The sequence below is a fragment of the Littorina saxatilis genome, linkage group LG9 (genome assembly GCF_037325665.1).
Source record: "Littorina saxatilis isolate snail1 linkage group LG9, US_GU_Lsax_2.0, whole genome shotgun sequence".
NCBI classification, from domain to species: Eukaryota; Metazoa; Mollusca; class Gastropoda; order Littorinimorpha; family Littorinidae; genus Littorina; species Littorina saxatilis.
In genome coordinates this window covers 7600456-7616376 of record NC_090253.1, presented here as the reverse complement: position 1 = coordinate 7616376, position 15921 = coordinate 7600456, and the positions used below count along the sequence as shown (strand labels likewise).

Here is a 15921-nt window from a genome sequence, read left to right as displayed (position 1 = left end):
CAAATGTCACAAGAGGAGTTTCAGCTACTTCAAGCTCAATCCATATTACAGTCGAACCTTCTTTTCTTCTTTATTTGGTGTTTAACGTCGTTTTCAACCACGAAGGTTATATCGCGACGGGGAAAGGGGGGAGATGGGATAGAGCCACTTGTCAATTGTTTCTTGTTCACAAAAGCACTAATCAAAAATTTGCTCCAGGGGCTTGCAACGTAGTACAATGTATTACCTTACTGGGAGAATGCAAGTTTTCAGTACAAAGGACTTAACATTTCTTACATACTGCTTGACTAAAATCTATACAAACATTGACTATATTCTATACAAGAAACACTTAACAAGGGTAAAAAGAGAAACAGAATCCGTTAGTCGCCTCTTACGACATGCTGGGGAGCATCGGGTAAATTCTTCCCCCTAACCCGCCTATAACCACCAGCCAAGGGACCGGCCAACAGTTATCGTTACAGACAGGTGGTCACTATGGAAACGGGATTTATATAGAGGAAATAAAGACTCGGTCAGGGATCATTCGGAGCGGTCAATGTGGACCGGTGGTTGCTTCTGAGAGGTGGTCGCAAAGGCAGGTTTGACGGTACACATATAATACGTAATAGACGAGCGTTGGGTGAAGACAGCATGAGGTTGCTTTCAAGTTTAATGTGGCTCATGTCATTCAGCTTCCCACGTTTTGTAGTCGCGGAACCGGTCACATCTCTTCGTAATGTAAAGTAATGTAATGTAATGTAATGAAGCGTAACGGAATACGCGATTCCTTTGAAGAAATTTTTTTAAATGACCTTTCTGTTCCGAACGTTCCGTTAAAAGGACAATTTTGTGTACGTTTGTTCATTTAACAAGTAATACATCATAAATGACAATCTACTTTCCAAGGCTTCTCATTCACTGTATCATCCTCAAAATATCTCTTAACTTTTATCCTGCAAACGAAACACACATTTTCCCACCACTTTCTGCATACGAACTTTGACAGGCGTGTATCATAGGGAAAGAGAAAGTGCACAAAGCTAAACACACAAGTGGCGGTATGTCGCCCACTAAGACCGACATTCAGTGCGACTTTTCCCATTCACCTTTATTCGTGCTCCAGTTTGCACAGGTAAACGTATGATGGGTGTTTGCCCGCGACAACCAAAACATCATTATGCTTCTATTGCTTTCGTTTTGACATCAGCATCCGTGATGTTTCTTTAAATAACTTGAAAAAAAATCAAAGATGCTAAGTTTTCATTTGACGAAATGTACTAGATCGAAAAAGAAAAGAAGAAAAAAATGAATATTTAGGAAAACGAACGGACAATTACAATGGACGAACGAACGAACGAACGAACGAATGGAACGAACTATGTGACTAACACACTAACTGACTGACTAACTAACTAATTAGAAATTAACCAAGTGACTGACTGACTGACTGACTAACTAACTAACTAACTAACTAACTAACTAACTAACTAACTAACTAACTAACTAACTAACGAACGAACGAACGAACGAACGAACGAACGAACGAACGAACTGACTAACTAACTAACGAACGAAAGAACGAAAGAACGAAAGAACTAACTAACTAACTAACTAATAATATTCTTACAAATGTAACACTTTTTAAGAATCAAGAGTTTTCCATCTTCTCTATGCATTCTAATGCTGTTTCCACCATGACCCAGCCCCTTTGACTATTTTGCCGACTTCTCATATTCTTCCGTTGAATTACTAACCGTGAGCTACACAGTTTGTACGGTAAGGGTTGTGTGTGAATCTTACAAACTGTATGAAGGAAAGTGAAGATGTTCCCACGTCCAGGGATTGCGTAGGCTGTGTATGACCATTGTTATCTAAGGATACAATAACATAATGTCTTCCTATTCCGATTATCGCGAGTGGTGTGGGTCCAACGGCTAGTTTCTGTGCTTTATAAGCATCTTTACAATCTAAAGGCGTGGTAATTCAAGAATGGACTTTACGTACCAAGGCACGATCCCGCAAAGAGAATTTGCAATATCTCTTCAACTCAAAACGAAAAGATGCTCTTACAGTTAAGCACTTTGAACGATACATCAACAAGAAAGCAGCTATTTCGGTAATGAAAACACTCTATTTATGACGTTCAACTTTCCATTGAAATGAGTTCGGCCTTCCGTGAGAATTTCAAGGCATGGCAAAACGCAGCCGTTAAGAAAGAGAAATAACTTACGCATTTTCGGAGCACTAACAGGAAAGAAGTACTGCAGCTGGAGGCACTTTCACTTAAAGATAAATTCATAATTGTGTAAATAATCATTTACACTACCTCATAATTTCACAAGGATTAACAGGATGCTTTAACTTAGACACATACCAAAACTCAAGCTGCTTCCTGTGACAGATGTTGTTTTGTTTTTTTGCTGCATAAACTTTGATATTTATACACCTATGTCAATCTTCACACACAATTACAATAAAAACGCATTCTGTGCAGGAAGCAGCCAGATTGTACATTTTGGAATAAGTGCAAATAAAAGAATGCTCTTCTTTCGTGTGAAAACCTTGACACATCTGTAGCGGAAAACATGATTTTGTACGCCAGAAAGACAGTACTTTTAATGTCCATGACCACGCAGGCCCGCCCGCACGCACGCACGCACGCACGCACGCTCGCATGCACGCACGCGCACACGCACACGCACGCACGCACGCACGCAAACAAACACACACACACACACACACACACACACACACACACACACACACACACACACACATACACACACACACAAACTGTGTTTACAAAGTACTTTAATTTCTGATTTTTAGTTTCTGAGAACAAAAGTGTCGTCCAGTAAAAGTAAAAATATTCAAATTTTTCCTCCCGTTCATAAAATTCTTTTTTTTTTATGAAGAGTGGTCACGACGTTGAAAAATCAAAAGTATTTTCTATGGCATTTTCTGACAAATAATTATTATCAAATCCGACATACCTGAAAGAAGCTGTTCAAGGATAACCTTATCCCCTGCAGAAGCCTAAACAGATCGCTGGTGCAAATATGTCTCTAACCCGACAAGGAATATCCCTTCAAGGAGTTATTTAAAATCATGAATAAATCATTTAAACCAACTAAACCATTCAACATATATCTACCCGTATCCCCACTGGAGTCTTCCGTAAAAAAAGCAGAACGCGACTCCATCCAGCTTTCCTTGTTTCTGTCTGAAGTTTTGTGTTAAGCTTTTTTTCTGCTAAATTATGAATGTAGTAAGTATACAAGAATAGATTTAAGCAATTCAATATATAACCATCCGCAACACCACTATTTCTATTATCTGAGAAGTTTTGTTTTTAAGCTTTTTTTCTGCTAAATTATGAATGTAATAAGTATACAAGAATAGATTTAAGCAATTCAATATATAACTATCCGCAACACCACTATTTCTATTGTCTGAAGTTTTGTTTTTAAGCTTTTTTTCTGCTAAATTATGAATGTAATAAGTATACAAGAATAGATTTAAGCAATTCAATATATAACCATCCGCAACACCACTATTTCTATTGTCTGAAGTTTTGTTTTAAAGCTTTTTTCTGCTAAATTATGAATGTAATAAGTATACAAGAATAGATTTAAGCAATTCAATATATAACCATCCGCAACACCACTACTTCTATTGTCTGAAGTTTTGTTTACAAAACATTTCTCTTCTAAATTATGAATGTACAATGTATACACGAGTAGATGTAATAAGCCATTCGATATATAACCGTCCGCACCCCCACTATGTTACATGATCTGCATGCTACACCCAGTGCAATATTGCATTACAGCCGCCGAATAATTGATACAACAAATAAACTGGCTCTTGTTGTTTTAACTATTCTTTGATAAATATACAACCAACAAAACCCACTGTGTTACATGATCTGCATGCTACACTCAGTGCAATATTGCATTACAGCCGCCATATAATTGATACCAACAAATAAACTGGCTCTTGACATTTTAACTAGTCTTTCGGAAATGTACAACTACCAACAGCTTAAAAGCAAATGAAAAAGTAACGAACAAGTATCACCAATATGCTTGATGAGATTCAGTATATATATATATACAGAATTTAGTTTATATGAAAAATACAAAGGTTCAACACTAAAAATAATTTGGTGAAAAATAATTTATGCAAAGAAGTATTTTTCCTCAGCAATCCTTTTAAAAACATATACAAAAACACGTTAACAAATTAACAGATAAACCAACAAATACACAAACGAACGATAACAAAAAAACAAACCAAAAAAAGCTCTCCATTAATACAATACAGTAAACATAATGTGTAAAGGAATTTCCAACACAATTATTGCAAGAAATATTGAATAGAAAAACAAAATGTTATCGATACATCAGTATTACACAATGTACAATGTGTCATTGATAACGCTATATACAACCGTTTGTCGGACATTTTGAGACAGGTAAATCATATGTGTGGAGGAAAGCGTGGGGTGATAGGCTGCCGTAGAAATTTAATTTATAAAATAAGATTTAAAAACCAATAACATTAAAATCAAAGAATTGTAAGACCTGTCAAAGTACACATTCATGTCGTCCATGCTCTTACATTTTGTTAGGACCTGCTTCCATAATAACAACAAAAAGCACAACATTGTTTAAGTGGATGCTTAACTGTGCTAGCTTTCATATTTCCAGAATACGACAACAGTTGTACGTACCTGTCAGTTTTTTTTTTTATTGTTCAAATCAATTATTGCCATACAGTTCCTGATCGAGCTGAATTGCAAAGAGAATCTTACCAAAATGAGATAAGTATTCATTTTTAAAGTCACTACGAACCTCACGAGAATGAATCTGACAGCAAATAGGGAGGGGGGGGGGAGTGTGGGAGAGGAGAGGTGCGTGGGTGTTGTGGGATTGGGGGAATGGGGGCTGGGGGGGGGGGGGATGGGGGTGAGAACATCGCAAGGGGTAAGGATGGGCAAAGCAGGTTTTGTGATGAATACAAGAGTACCCACGTTAGTATTAACACTTGTTCTTCAATGTCTCGCCAAGATGCAAATATAACAAGGAGCTTATGGGGTAGAAGGGGGAGGGGGGGTGGGAGGGGGCGCAGTGTCATGAACGAACCAAAACATTTAATTTGAAAATATAACTCGTTCGTTATTGTAAATCTTATCCTTGCACGACTGGAATCGTCAAACAACGTGAAAATGGTCTGCTTGGTAAGACTTATCGAAAAGACACATAAGCAACAAACATTGTCCATAAAGTATCAAAGTTACCCGCCAAATGTATCCAAGTAATTGTTTCTTTGTGACACTGTTAACACAGGTTGCGGACACATCCATACTAGCTATAAATGCATGTACTGTTACCTTCACCGCACGAATCTTTCTAACAAATCACCGGGATCCAACATAAAACTCAGTTCAAATTCCTTCTTTGCATACTCCTTGTAGAGAAACCTACAACAAAAGTAAAACTACCTTTTCTTAAAAAAACCAAAAAACAGCATCGCTTCCTTCCCATGGTGGAAATAAGCAAAGCAATAGAACATCAACAACCTTTTAACTAACATTTTGTCCACAGACCAAACGTTAAACATGTTCTTCCTCAATAAAGGACACATCCTGCTGATCGTATGTTACAGACTCTAAAATCCTATCATCCCTACATACGTACTATATTTGTTTTTCTCCCACCTCATAATGATCACACACACACGAATGTAGACCACATGATATCATTCCTTCAGAGTTTCGGTTTTCGCCTACTCAATAAACGACAAAAAAGACTTTCTTATCCTGTCATACCTTCTGCACTCAAAAATTAAAGTGTATATAATTATGTTCCACTTTTGAACACTCTTTCTGTTTACAACCCGATTTTAACACGATGCGTAATAGTACATAGTTTCTAGCTAAATCAGGACACATGGTTATAAACACTAGGATTCATTTGTATATTCATGTTTACTGTGTGTGCTTCTTTTGCCAGTATAATTATTGATCCTGTCACCATGTGTTCAAACATGGACACACAAAGGCCGTTCAAGAGTGTGCAACGTCAATTCAGAGTGTGGATTTCATTCCACCTCAATAAATGACACAAATCCAAACATTACAGACTTTTTAATCCTGTCATACCTTTTAGAATCAAAAGAAGTATGGTAGGCTATTGGAATCAAAAGAAGTATGGTAGGCTATTGGACAGATTAATTATTGTCGAAAGAAAAAGTTGCATGTACCGCTTAATTTAATGTAAATGAAATGTTTTGTTTTGTCAACAATGTGTCAATAATTCAACGTTCAAATAACCTACCATTATGGGTTTTTTTATTCTGAATTTTGGAACGTTAGCAGTCTAACTGTTTCTGAATATCATCCCTTTTCGATTTCTCCCCTCTCCTCTCCTCAATAACTAACTTTCTTGGTGCTACTCAGACTGCTGGAGCTCCCCGAAGTGTCATAACTGGTGCTGTAGGCGTCAGGGCCATAAATAGGCAAGGGGTTTGCGAACGCCTGCACGTGCGGGATGAAGGTCGTGGGCGTGATCATCTTTCTGACGGATGACGTCGTAGACATGACGTCATCAGCTTCCTTGGGCTTGCGGCGGCGGTTCCGGCGGTGGAGGATGACGGCGAGGGTGATGGAGATGACGATTAGGACGAGAAGGAGGAGACAGAGGACGACGATGATGGCCTGGAAACAGACGAGAGATAAGACATATCACATGACATACGTCATACGGTATAGGACACGATAGATAAGACATTAGATATGACATTCGACATACGGCATAAGAGACGAGAGATAAGACATACGACATGATTGATAAACGGCATATGGCATTGGTAACGTGAGATAAAGCAGAAGATATGACACATGACAATAGGCATCTGAGAAGACATAGGACATAGAACGTAAGACATATGACATACGTCGTACAAGAAACTCTCAATTTACATTTTGAAACCGTCTCAAATGAAGATTTGCTGAGTTTCGAATTATGAGCTCTTTGGCAGGGTCAGAATCAATCCACATAACAAAAGCTTAGCAGGTCTTTTAGCTTGCAACACTTTCATCATGAGCTCAGTTTCTGTAAATCATAAACCAACAGAGCTGAATTACCCCAACACCCGGCTTCTGGGCCCCCTGTGCATTCAAAAGCTTGACATTTCTCAAGCAAGTAAGATTAAGAATGAATCTGTGGTTTTTTGCATGTTTCGCGGCATACTTTGTCCTAGTCCATGACGTAAAATACTCATTTTGTAAACAAACAAACAAAATCAAATATGCCACTGTTTCTATAACACTGTCACAAACACATAGACATACGCATTACCTGAACCTCGGGGTGTTGCATGTAATGAGCCAGGTCGGCCTTCGCGCCAGCTTCCACTGAAAATAAAGAGTGACAATATTAATATCCCCTCATTTAGGCCCTATTGGCTCAAACATATAGAGACGCAAGAATCTCCCGCTTTCAGAACAACATCGAAAAAAGGAGGTTTTTTTTCTCGAGAAAGTGATGTTAAATGTAGAAAAACAGCAACGTGAACTTGGCGGGGGGCGGGAGGCGTGTGTGTGTGGCCAAGAAGCAAATCATTGTACATCGACAGTTGTCGCTGCCCCCAAAAAAGAAATATGTGAAAGACGTTCTCAATTGACCGATTTTTGGAGGGAATTGTGTAATTGCTTTTGTCCGAGCAATTGGATCTTGATTTATGTAGAGTCGATCCACAGTACACACTCAGCAGCCAAGTGGTTGGAATGTAGTAATTCCTTCAAATACTATTTTAACAAGAAATTCCTCCGAGGTAGGAAAAACACCCCCGTCAAAGGGAAATAACCTTCTCAGTTGGTGGCAGTGACTGAGTGAGAATGGTTATTTCCCTTTGACAATTAAGATGTCCCTGTATAAGTCCTTGTAGAATCTTAATCCACCAATAACTCCCTAACCGTGTGTTTGACTGGTCCCAATTTTTGTAAGGACCGTCTCAGGAATGTATAGAACCTGTTCACCAAGTTTGGTGACGATCGGTCCGTTCATTCTTGAGATCTATATGCGAACACAAACAAACAAACAAACACATGGACCGAATCCTATACACACCCCTATACCGGGGGTGTAACAATGCATGTAAACCTGTGTGTGCGACTGAAATCCTCGGGACAACACATCGAGACACATTTCCCAACTGTCGTTCTAGATCCACATTCGACATTTTTACACTCGACCAAAATTAATGTCCTCGATCTGTTGTGCCTCAATATTTTGGTTCTCGAAAAATAGTTTCTCTCCCGAAAGCCTAAGTTTTCTTCCGCAAGCCTTGGTTCTCTTCAGCAAACCTTAAGGTTCTCTCCTACACACCTAGGTTATTTTCTGCAAGACTAGGTTCCTACAAGCCAAGGTTCCCTCCCGAAAGTCAAGGTTCTCTCTTGCAAACCTAGGTCCTCTCCAAAAAGCCAGTATTCTCTCCTACAAGCCAGTATTCTCTCCTACAAGCCAGTATTCTCTCCTACAAGCCAGTATTCTCTCCTACAAGCCAGTATTCTCTCCTACAAGCCAGTATTCTCTCCTACATGCCAGTATTCTCTCCTACAAGCCAGTATTCTCTCCTACAAGCCAGTATTCTCTCCTACAAGCCCAGATTGAGTTGTACTACATGTACTTCCCAGAAAAGCGCACCTGACCCTTTACCCACCCATTCAACTTCCATCAACCTGTTTACCTTTGAATAAAAAATAAATAAAAAAAATGATATGTGGTATTTCTGGAGGCCTGTCATGGCAGGACATTTCTTTATTTCTGGACAGAATACCATGGTAAATTGATAAAAAAAAAATAAAAAAAATAAAAACCGGTTTACCTTCACTGGCCTGACGTTCGTTGTCCAATACCACCTTGATGGATCCCCCCATAGTGACCACGTTGTTGCCGTCTTCTTCCACCGCTCGGCGCCGTCTGACCGCCCGGAGGCTGGGCAGGAGATCGTTCCGGTTGTAGCCTTGACCGTGCAGCACCAGTTCCTCCATACCCACTACAGAGCGGCGGCGTCTGCTCGAGGGGCAGCTCTGTCAGACGAAGGTAGGCAAATTGTGTGTGTCACTTTTCATGCTTCATTCAAAATTATCCGAACATGTGCGTTGCAAAAATGGATGAACATGTAAAGTTATTCCAGTACGTCAGGTTTCCTGATTTGCTACGCTTATTAAAAAGACTCTGAAGAAAACATAATACACGACAAAGTTATTATATAGTTACATAACTCTCATCAGATCGAGCGATCGCCCACGAGCCAACCAGCCAACCAACCAGCCAGGTATAGACTCACATACTGATTACTGGAGTTATCACCCTTGGTTCAATCGCAACATGTTATCAGACTGTGAACGACAGCCAGCCAACCTGGCAGACTCATTGGATGAGTATTGTTTTTAACTTGGTTCAACAGTTATGTCAGACTCCAGCCAGACTGACATCCGGCTAGGAAGGAATACACACAGGCTGAGCACATGAATTAGTTTGGTTCATTCCTTACGTCAGCCAGCAACCAAGCTAGCCAGCCAGCCAGCCAGCCACGAAACCAGCTAGGAAGGAATATACACACAGGCTGAGCAGAAGAATTAGTTTAGTTCATTACTTACGTCAGCCAGCGAGCCAGCCAGACAACCAGCCAGGAATGAATACTCACAGAATGAGCACAGCAATAAGTTTGGTTCATTACTTACGTCAGCCAGCAAGCGAGCTAGTCAGCCAACCAGCCAGGAATAATATTGACAGGCTTATCACAGGAATTAGTTCGGTTCATTACTTAAGCCAGACAGCCAGCCAACCAGCCAGCCAAACAAAGAGGAAGGACTACTCACAGGCTGAGCACAGGAGTTGTTGCCGGCAGGACAGAGCATGGCGTCACAGGCAAAGTGCAGCTCGTTGCGACCGTCGTCTCGCCCCTCCAGGAACAGGAAGGCCTTGACCTTCACAGTCACGTCAAGGTCACCATTGGACTCGGCATACACAGGAGCCTCTGGAACCAGAACGTCCGTGGCGGGGCACCTGCACATTCCATGCATGCGAATTAAGCTCACTCACTCAGCTGCATGCGATATTATAAGTTATTTGTAATATTCTGACTGTTAGCAAATGGTATCATGCAGACATGTCAAGAAAATGGATATCAAGCATGAGCCGGAGGCGAATGTTGATATCGTTCTTGAGACAAAATATATACCAAAATATGATATTTTACACAGATCTCGACAGTCATTATATTCACCTCGACCGCTAGCGCAGTCTCGGAGGAACACTGGCTGTCTCGATCTGTGTAAAATGTCATATGTTGGTCAAAAGTACAAATGACGTATAATGTGCACCACCAAAGATCTGTCCACAGCTTTCACATGGGATAAGAGCATATCCTTCCACCACCACAGACACCAGATGTCAGCCTGGCTGCTTCCTATACAAAGTGGGTGCATGTTTGTGAGTGTGTGAATGACTTTCTGCAGATTGAGAGCTGATAGCTACGACGTCAATTGAGCGAAACATTTCCCTCTCCAGGGACATAGCCAGACTGTTGAATCGTGGTATGTTTCAAAGAGCTAGCGCGGTCTCGAAGGAATACTGTATGTCTCGATTTATGTCAAATGTCATATTTGGGTCAAAATTACAAATAACGTATGCTCAATAAAGCAAGTCTCACCCGTCGTCGTCGATGAGTTGCAGCCAGACATACTTGAAGGAAATCCTGTCAGGTCTGTTGCTGGCTATGCAGTTCTTCACCAGCACCGTGGAGAACACTGCACACATACACACACGCACGCACGTGCACAAACACATGATTAAAACAGTGTTTCATCGGCAATCATTTGGCATAAATACACGCACGAATACACGCACGTATACGCAAGCACACATGCCATAGATCTTATCATACATCCTGGTATTAATTGGGCAAAGTTCACTTCACGAAGCTTGCCGCACAAAGCTTTGGTACTGACGTTTTTGGTCAAAAGACTTCTCAAAGTGTTCGCAAAGTCAACATCGGGCTTAATAGACGAACTCCAGAAATAACTGTCGATTGTGTAAGGGTTATGAAAGAGTAAAAACTCTTGCTTTCAGTGAGGCAAATTGTTCACACGTGCTCTTTGTTCACGTTTTTCAGACACACTATTCGCTAGTGACTCGCATAAAAAGTCACGTTTGAAAGTTGTTGCTCCATAAAAGCAAGTGTATTACTGCGAGAAATAAGCGTCGCACAAGACCAGCACCCTTCCATTATTTGCTAAGCACTCACCAGTCAAATCACTCCAACAATGTTGCCAAAAGCACCATAATTGCTTATGTGAGTCACTGAGATATGTTTCGTGCTGTTCTTTTTTTGTCACACCTATCTCGAGAAATCAGCGTCGCCCTTCCATTATATTCACGTTTCACAATCCATGCAATCCCGATAGAGTTATTTCCGAACATCGTCTAACAGGGAAGGCGTAAAGCGCTCTGACGCATTTGGTCTTATTCTCTTGAACCCTTGAACTTGAAATCATATTGGTATTGGTATCATATCGTCCGGTGAGGTTACCCTCATGGACATTTGGGCTGCTGTCTCACTGGGGAAATCGAGCTGCCATACAGTACCGCGTTACCCAATTTGTTTCTTCTCCTGCATGTGTATATTCATGTTTCCAACCCCTGAGACTTTCTCTGTGAACTTGGGATCTTATCCGTGCGCCTGCGAGTACACGGGTGTCCGGACACTCGCGAGAGTCTGCACAAAGCTGGATCTGGAAAATGTTGCCGAACGTGGGGGTCGAACCCACGCCGATAGCGACACCTGGTTTCTAACCAGCGACGCTACCGACTGAGCTATCTCCCGACTGGCTATAACTAGGTCGTGTTTGCGTCCTCAGAGGACCAATTAACCTATCTTTGGACAGGTAGAGTTAATATGCTACGTGGGAGGGGGGGAGCTATGTCCTCGCACTAACAGTCAGCAGTGTACTCACCAGAGTTATCCTTAAGCTGGACCCTCAGGTTGACTACCTGCCCAACGGACACCTCAGATTCGGAGCTGAGAGCGTTATTGTTCGGGTCCTGGATTCCGAAGAACAGGAATGACGTCACGTTACCCATGGTCGTGTCGTTGCCTTCTCGGAGTTGTGGGCTGTGCAACAAAACGACAATCATTATGCAGAAGTGCATTTATTACAACTTATTTATTACCTGTGCCTTTGGATGTCTACCTTTCCTTTTTTGGAAGTGCTTAAGGGATCGATGAAAATGCAGTTTGTTTCCTGCAAGTGTGTGTGTGTGTGTATGTGTGTGTGTGTGTGTGTGTGTGTGTGTGTGTGTGTGTGTGTGTGTGTGTGTGTGTGTGTTAGATAGAGAGAGATGGATAGAGAGAGAGAGAGAGATAACGAAATAGAGAGAGAGAGAGAAGGAAAGAGAGAGCGAGAGAGAGAGAGAAAGAGAGAGAGAGAGAGAGCGAGAGAGAGAGAGAGAGAGAGAGAGAGAGAGAGAGAGAGAGAGAGAGAGAGAGAGAGAGAGAGAGAGAGAGAGAGAGAGAGAACGAAACTTATGACGTTTGGCTGTGACGTTTTACATGACGATTTTTTCTTTTTTTAATCAAGAATTTTACGTCATTGGTCATTGTTTACTTACATTCATTTCACTGAAGAAGGGCGTGGCCCGAAAGTCTTTGGAACTTGGTGTTTACTGTGTTTTTTTCTAATTAATTTTATTACAACTTATATCATATCATATACCTTGATTGGGTTTCTTCTTATTCCCGTTTACATTAGTGCAAGTAGTTGTTGGTTGTTAATACTACGTATGCCAGCGCTTGCAGCTTATCTTTCACGCTGGATTGAATTTGATGTGTAAATGTGTGGTACGTTTAAAAGCGTGTGTAGTCTTATAATAGACTATATGCCTGTTTGTTCGCTGTGTAACGTTTTTCCCGAAAGCCCGAATAAAAACCGTTATCCTTTTAATGTGAGTGCTGTGTTTTATATAATTGCCTATTAGTGTGCGTGTGATATGTTGAATGTTACGGTCCAGTGCATTTTGTACAGCGCTCTGAGACTGCTGGCTGGTGGTGATTAGCTAAAGAAGAGTGGATTTTTTTTTAAATTGTTTCAAGTATTGCTAAGATGACGATAATGACGATGTAGCAATCTGAAGATCAACAAAAACGGCGTAGACGACAATAACGTCAATATTATCTACGACAACGGCAAACCCAACAACAACAACAACAATAACAACAACAACAGTAATGATAATAACCACACCTATCGCAAGAAAACAGCGATGACGACAACAATGTCATAATCATCGACGACGAAGACACCACCGCCACCACCACCACCCCCACCACCAAGAACAACAACAACAACACCAAAAACAACAACAACACCATTACCACCACCACCAACAGCAACGACACACTTACTTATCGGTGTCGGTCTTGACAAAGTCTTTGATGTAGAAGGTGTTGTCGAACACACAGCGAGACAGGTGACTCCGGTCAGTGGGGTAGAGGGCGTCCTTGTTGAACTGTACGATCGTCTTCACCGAGTATTCCACGAAAGTCTCCTGGACAGCCAATGAGAAAGCATCTACATCATCATCTGAGGCATAATGGCATTAATTCAACAAGGTAAATTTAAACAATTTACGCCCATTTTTTGTTAACATATTATGTTAACCAATATTGGTTTTAAACAACTTCCAAATTATTCAAACATGCAATTACATAGTGTATGACGAGTACAATAAACGAAAGCTTTTTTTCGAAATAATTCTTTTTGATATATGCCTTAAAACGTTGTAATTTTGGATATTCGTCTTTCATTAGATAGAGATATTGGTGAAAACATTCCCAAATTTGTATAAATGACATGGGTTGGATTTCAAAAACCTTGCACCCGGTATTCTTACCCGAAACTTGAAGCTTGAAAGCCGTTTTATCCCACCAAGGCTACTGCGCCCGTATGTCGTGTGTGTGTGTGTGTGTGTGTGTGTGTGTGTGTGTGTGTGTGCGTGCGTGCGTGCGTGCGTGCGTGCGTGTGTGCGTGCGTGCATGCGTGCGTGCGTGTGTGTGTGTGTGTGTGTGTGTGTGTGTGTGTGTGTGCACGTACGTGTGTGCGTAGACCAGCTCACGGATAACTACTGGTGAGATGTTTCTAAAATTGTACATATGCATTCTGACAGATCACCGCAAGTTTTTTTCATTTTTTTTCGATAAATGTCATATGCGGCTTTTTTTTCTCAAAAGTTGAGGTTGCACTGTAGTGACCTCATTTAGTAACTGTATCAAGCCACACTGACCTTGACCTGCCAGCCGGCGCCGCAGTCCGTGGAGTTGAAGAAGAAGGTCATGACGTAGTTCTGGTCAGTCATGTTGATGTATGCACACGTCTCGTTGTTGACGAAATTCTCCGGGTAGACGAGACCTGTGAAGTTCTCCGTCACCGCCACCTCTACAGTAAGGGACTCGCTGCTACAAATCGTCGTGACTGAAAGCATGGAAACGTTGCTTCATATCATCTTCCAAAGGTAAATCCATTCACAATGTTTTGTAGGCTATGTTCGGAAATAACTCTGTCACCGCCACCTCTACAGTCTGAGAATCGCCACTACAAATCGTCATGACTGAAAGAATGGAAACATATTGCTTCCTATCATCTTCCAAAGATAGTACTATGGAACGTTTCATAGACGATGTTCGGATTTAACTCTGTCAAGACAAGCCTCGTGACTGAAAAAATGGAAACGTTGCTTCCTATCATCTTCCAAAGGTAGTGCTACGGAACGTTTACTAGACGACGATCGGATATAACTCTGTCAAGACAAGCCTCGTGACTGAAAAAATGGAATCATATTGCTTCCTATCATCTTCCAAAGATAGTACTATGGAACGTTTCATAGACGATGTTCGGATATAACTCTGTCAAGACAAGCCTCGTGACTGAAAGAATGGAATCATATTGCTTCCTATCATCTTCCAAAGATAGTACTATGGAACGTTTCATAGACGATGTTCGGATATAACTCTGTCAAGACAAGCCTCGTGACTGAAAGAATGGAAACGTTGCTTCCTTTCATCTTCCAAAGATAGTACTATGGAACGTTTCATAGACGATGTTCGGATTTAACTCTGTCAAGACAAGCCTCGTGACTGAAAAAATGGAAACGTTGCTTCCTATCATCTTCCAAAGGTAGTGCTACGGAACGTTTACTAGACGACGATCGGATATAACTCTGTCAAGATTGTACGGGTAGTGAAAGAGTTGTTTTCCTTGTTTCCATCCAAACACGGAGACAAGCCTCGTGACTGAAAGAATGGACATGCTGTTTCATATCATCTTCCAAAGGTAATTCGGTCATACACATACATTTCGTGGGATTTTCAGCCCATGAACAAAGAAGGAGCAATGTAATTCCATTGAACGATAATAATACGAGCATCTGTCTCCAGGAGGCCAGGCCTAAATTGCTATAGTAGAAGGCCACAGAGATAAATTCAGCGTTATTTTACCGGATGTAAGACACACGAAAACAGAGCTACATCTGTTGCGCCCGCGATGTTGGCCTATAACAGACGATGTTCGGAAACAACTCTGTCAAGATTGTAGGGGTTGTGGGAGAGTTGCTTCCCCTTGTGTCCATAGAAACACAAAGGCAAGCATACAATGTAGCATGCCACGGTGGGTGTTTTCTTTCAGAGTTATTTCTGGAATTCGTTAGACAGACCCGTTCTATGAGAGGTGGTGACCCACTGTTCCAGACGTTGTGCCTCCAGACAAAGGTTGCACGGCAAACTCCAAGAACACCGATAAGTTGCAGAACGCAACAACGAAAACAAAAATAAATGTAGAAAAACAAATTGGCTGCGGATTCATTGCTAAAAACC

The 15921-nt window shown here is 41.2% G+C and overlaps 1 protein-coding gene across 1 annotated transcript in view; it reads right to left on the bottom strand.

The window, feature by feature from the left end:
• Positions 1 to 5008: 5008 nt before the first annotated feature.
• Positions 5009 to 15921, bottom strand: part of LOC138975179 (uncharacterized) — a 31970-nt gene continuing 21057 nt past the window's right edge. The window contains exons 6-13 of the mRNA XM_070347837.1: positions 14337 to 14524; positions 13459 to 13601; positions 12011 to 12168; positions 10708 to 10804; positions 9875 to 10061; positions 8875 to 9079; positions 7347 to 7402; positions 5009 to 6703 (exon numbers count right to left, since the gene is read on the bottom strand). Coding sequence (XP_070203938.1) covers positions 6416 to 6703; positions 7347 to 7402; positions 8875 to 9079; positions 9875 to 10061; positions 10708 to 10804; positions 12011 to 12168; positions 13459 to 13601; positions 14337 to 14524 — 1322 coding nt within the window. The 3' untranslated portion in view covers positions 5009 to 6415. The remainder of the gene's footprint in view (positions 6704 to 7346; positions 7403 to 8874; positions 9080 to 9874; positions 10062 to 10707; positions 10805 to 12010; positions 12169 to 13458; positions 13602 to 14336; positions 14525 to 15921) is intronic.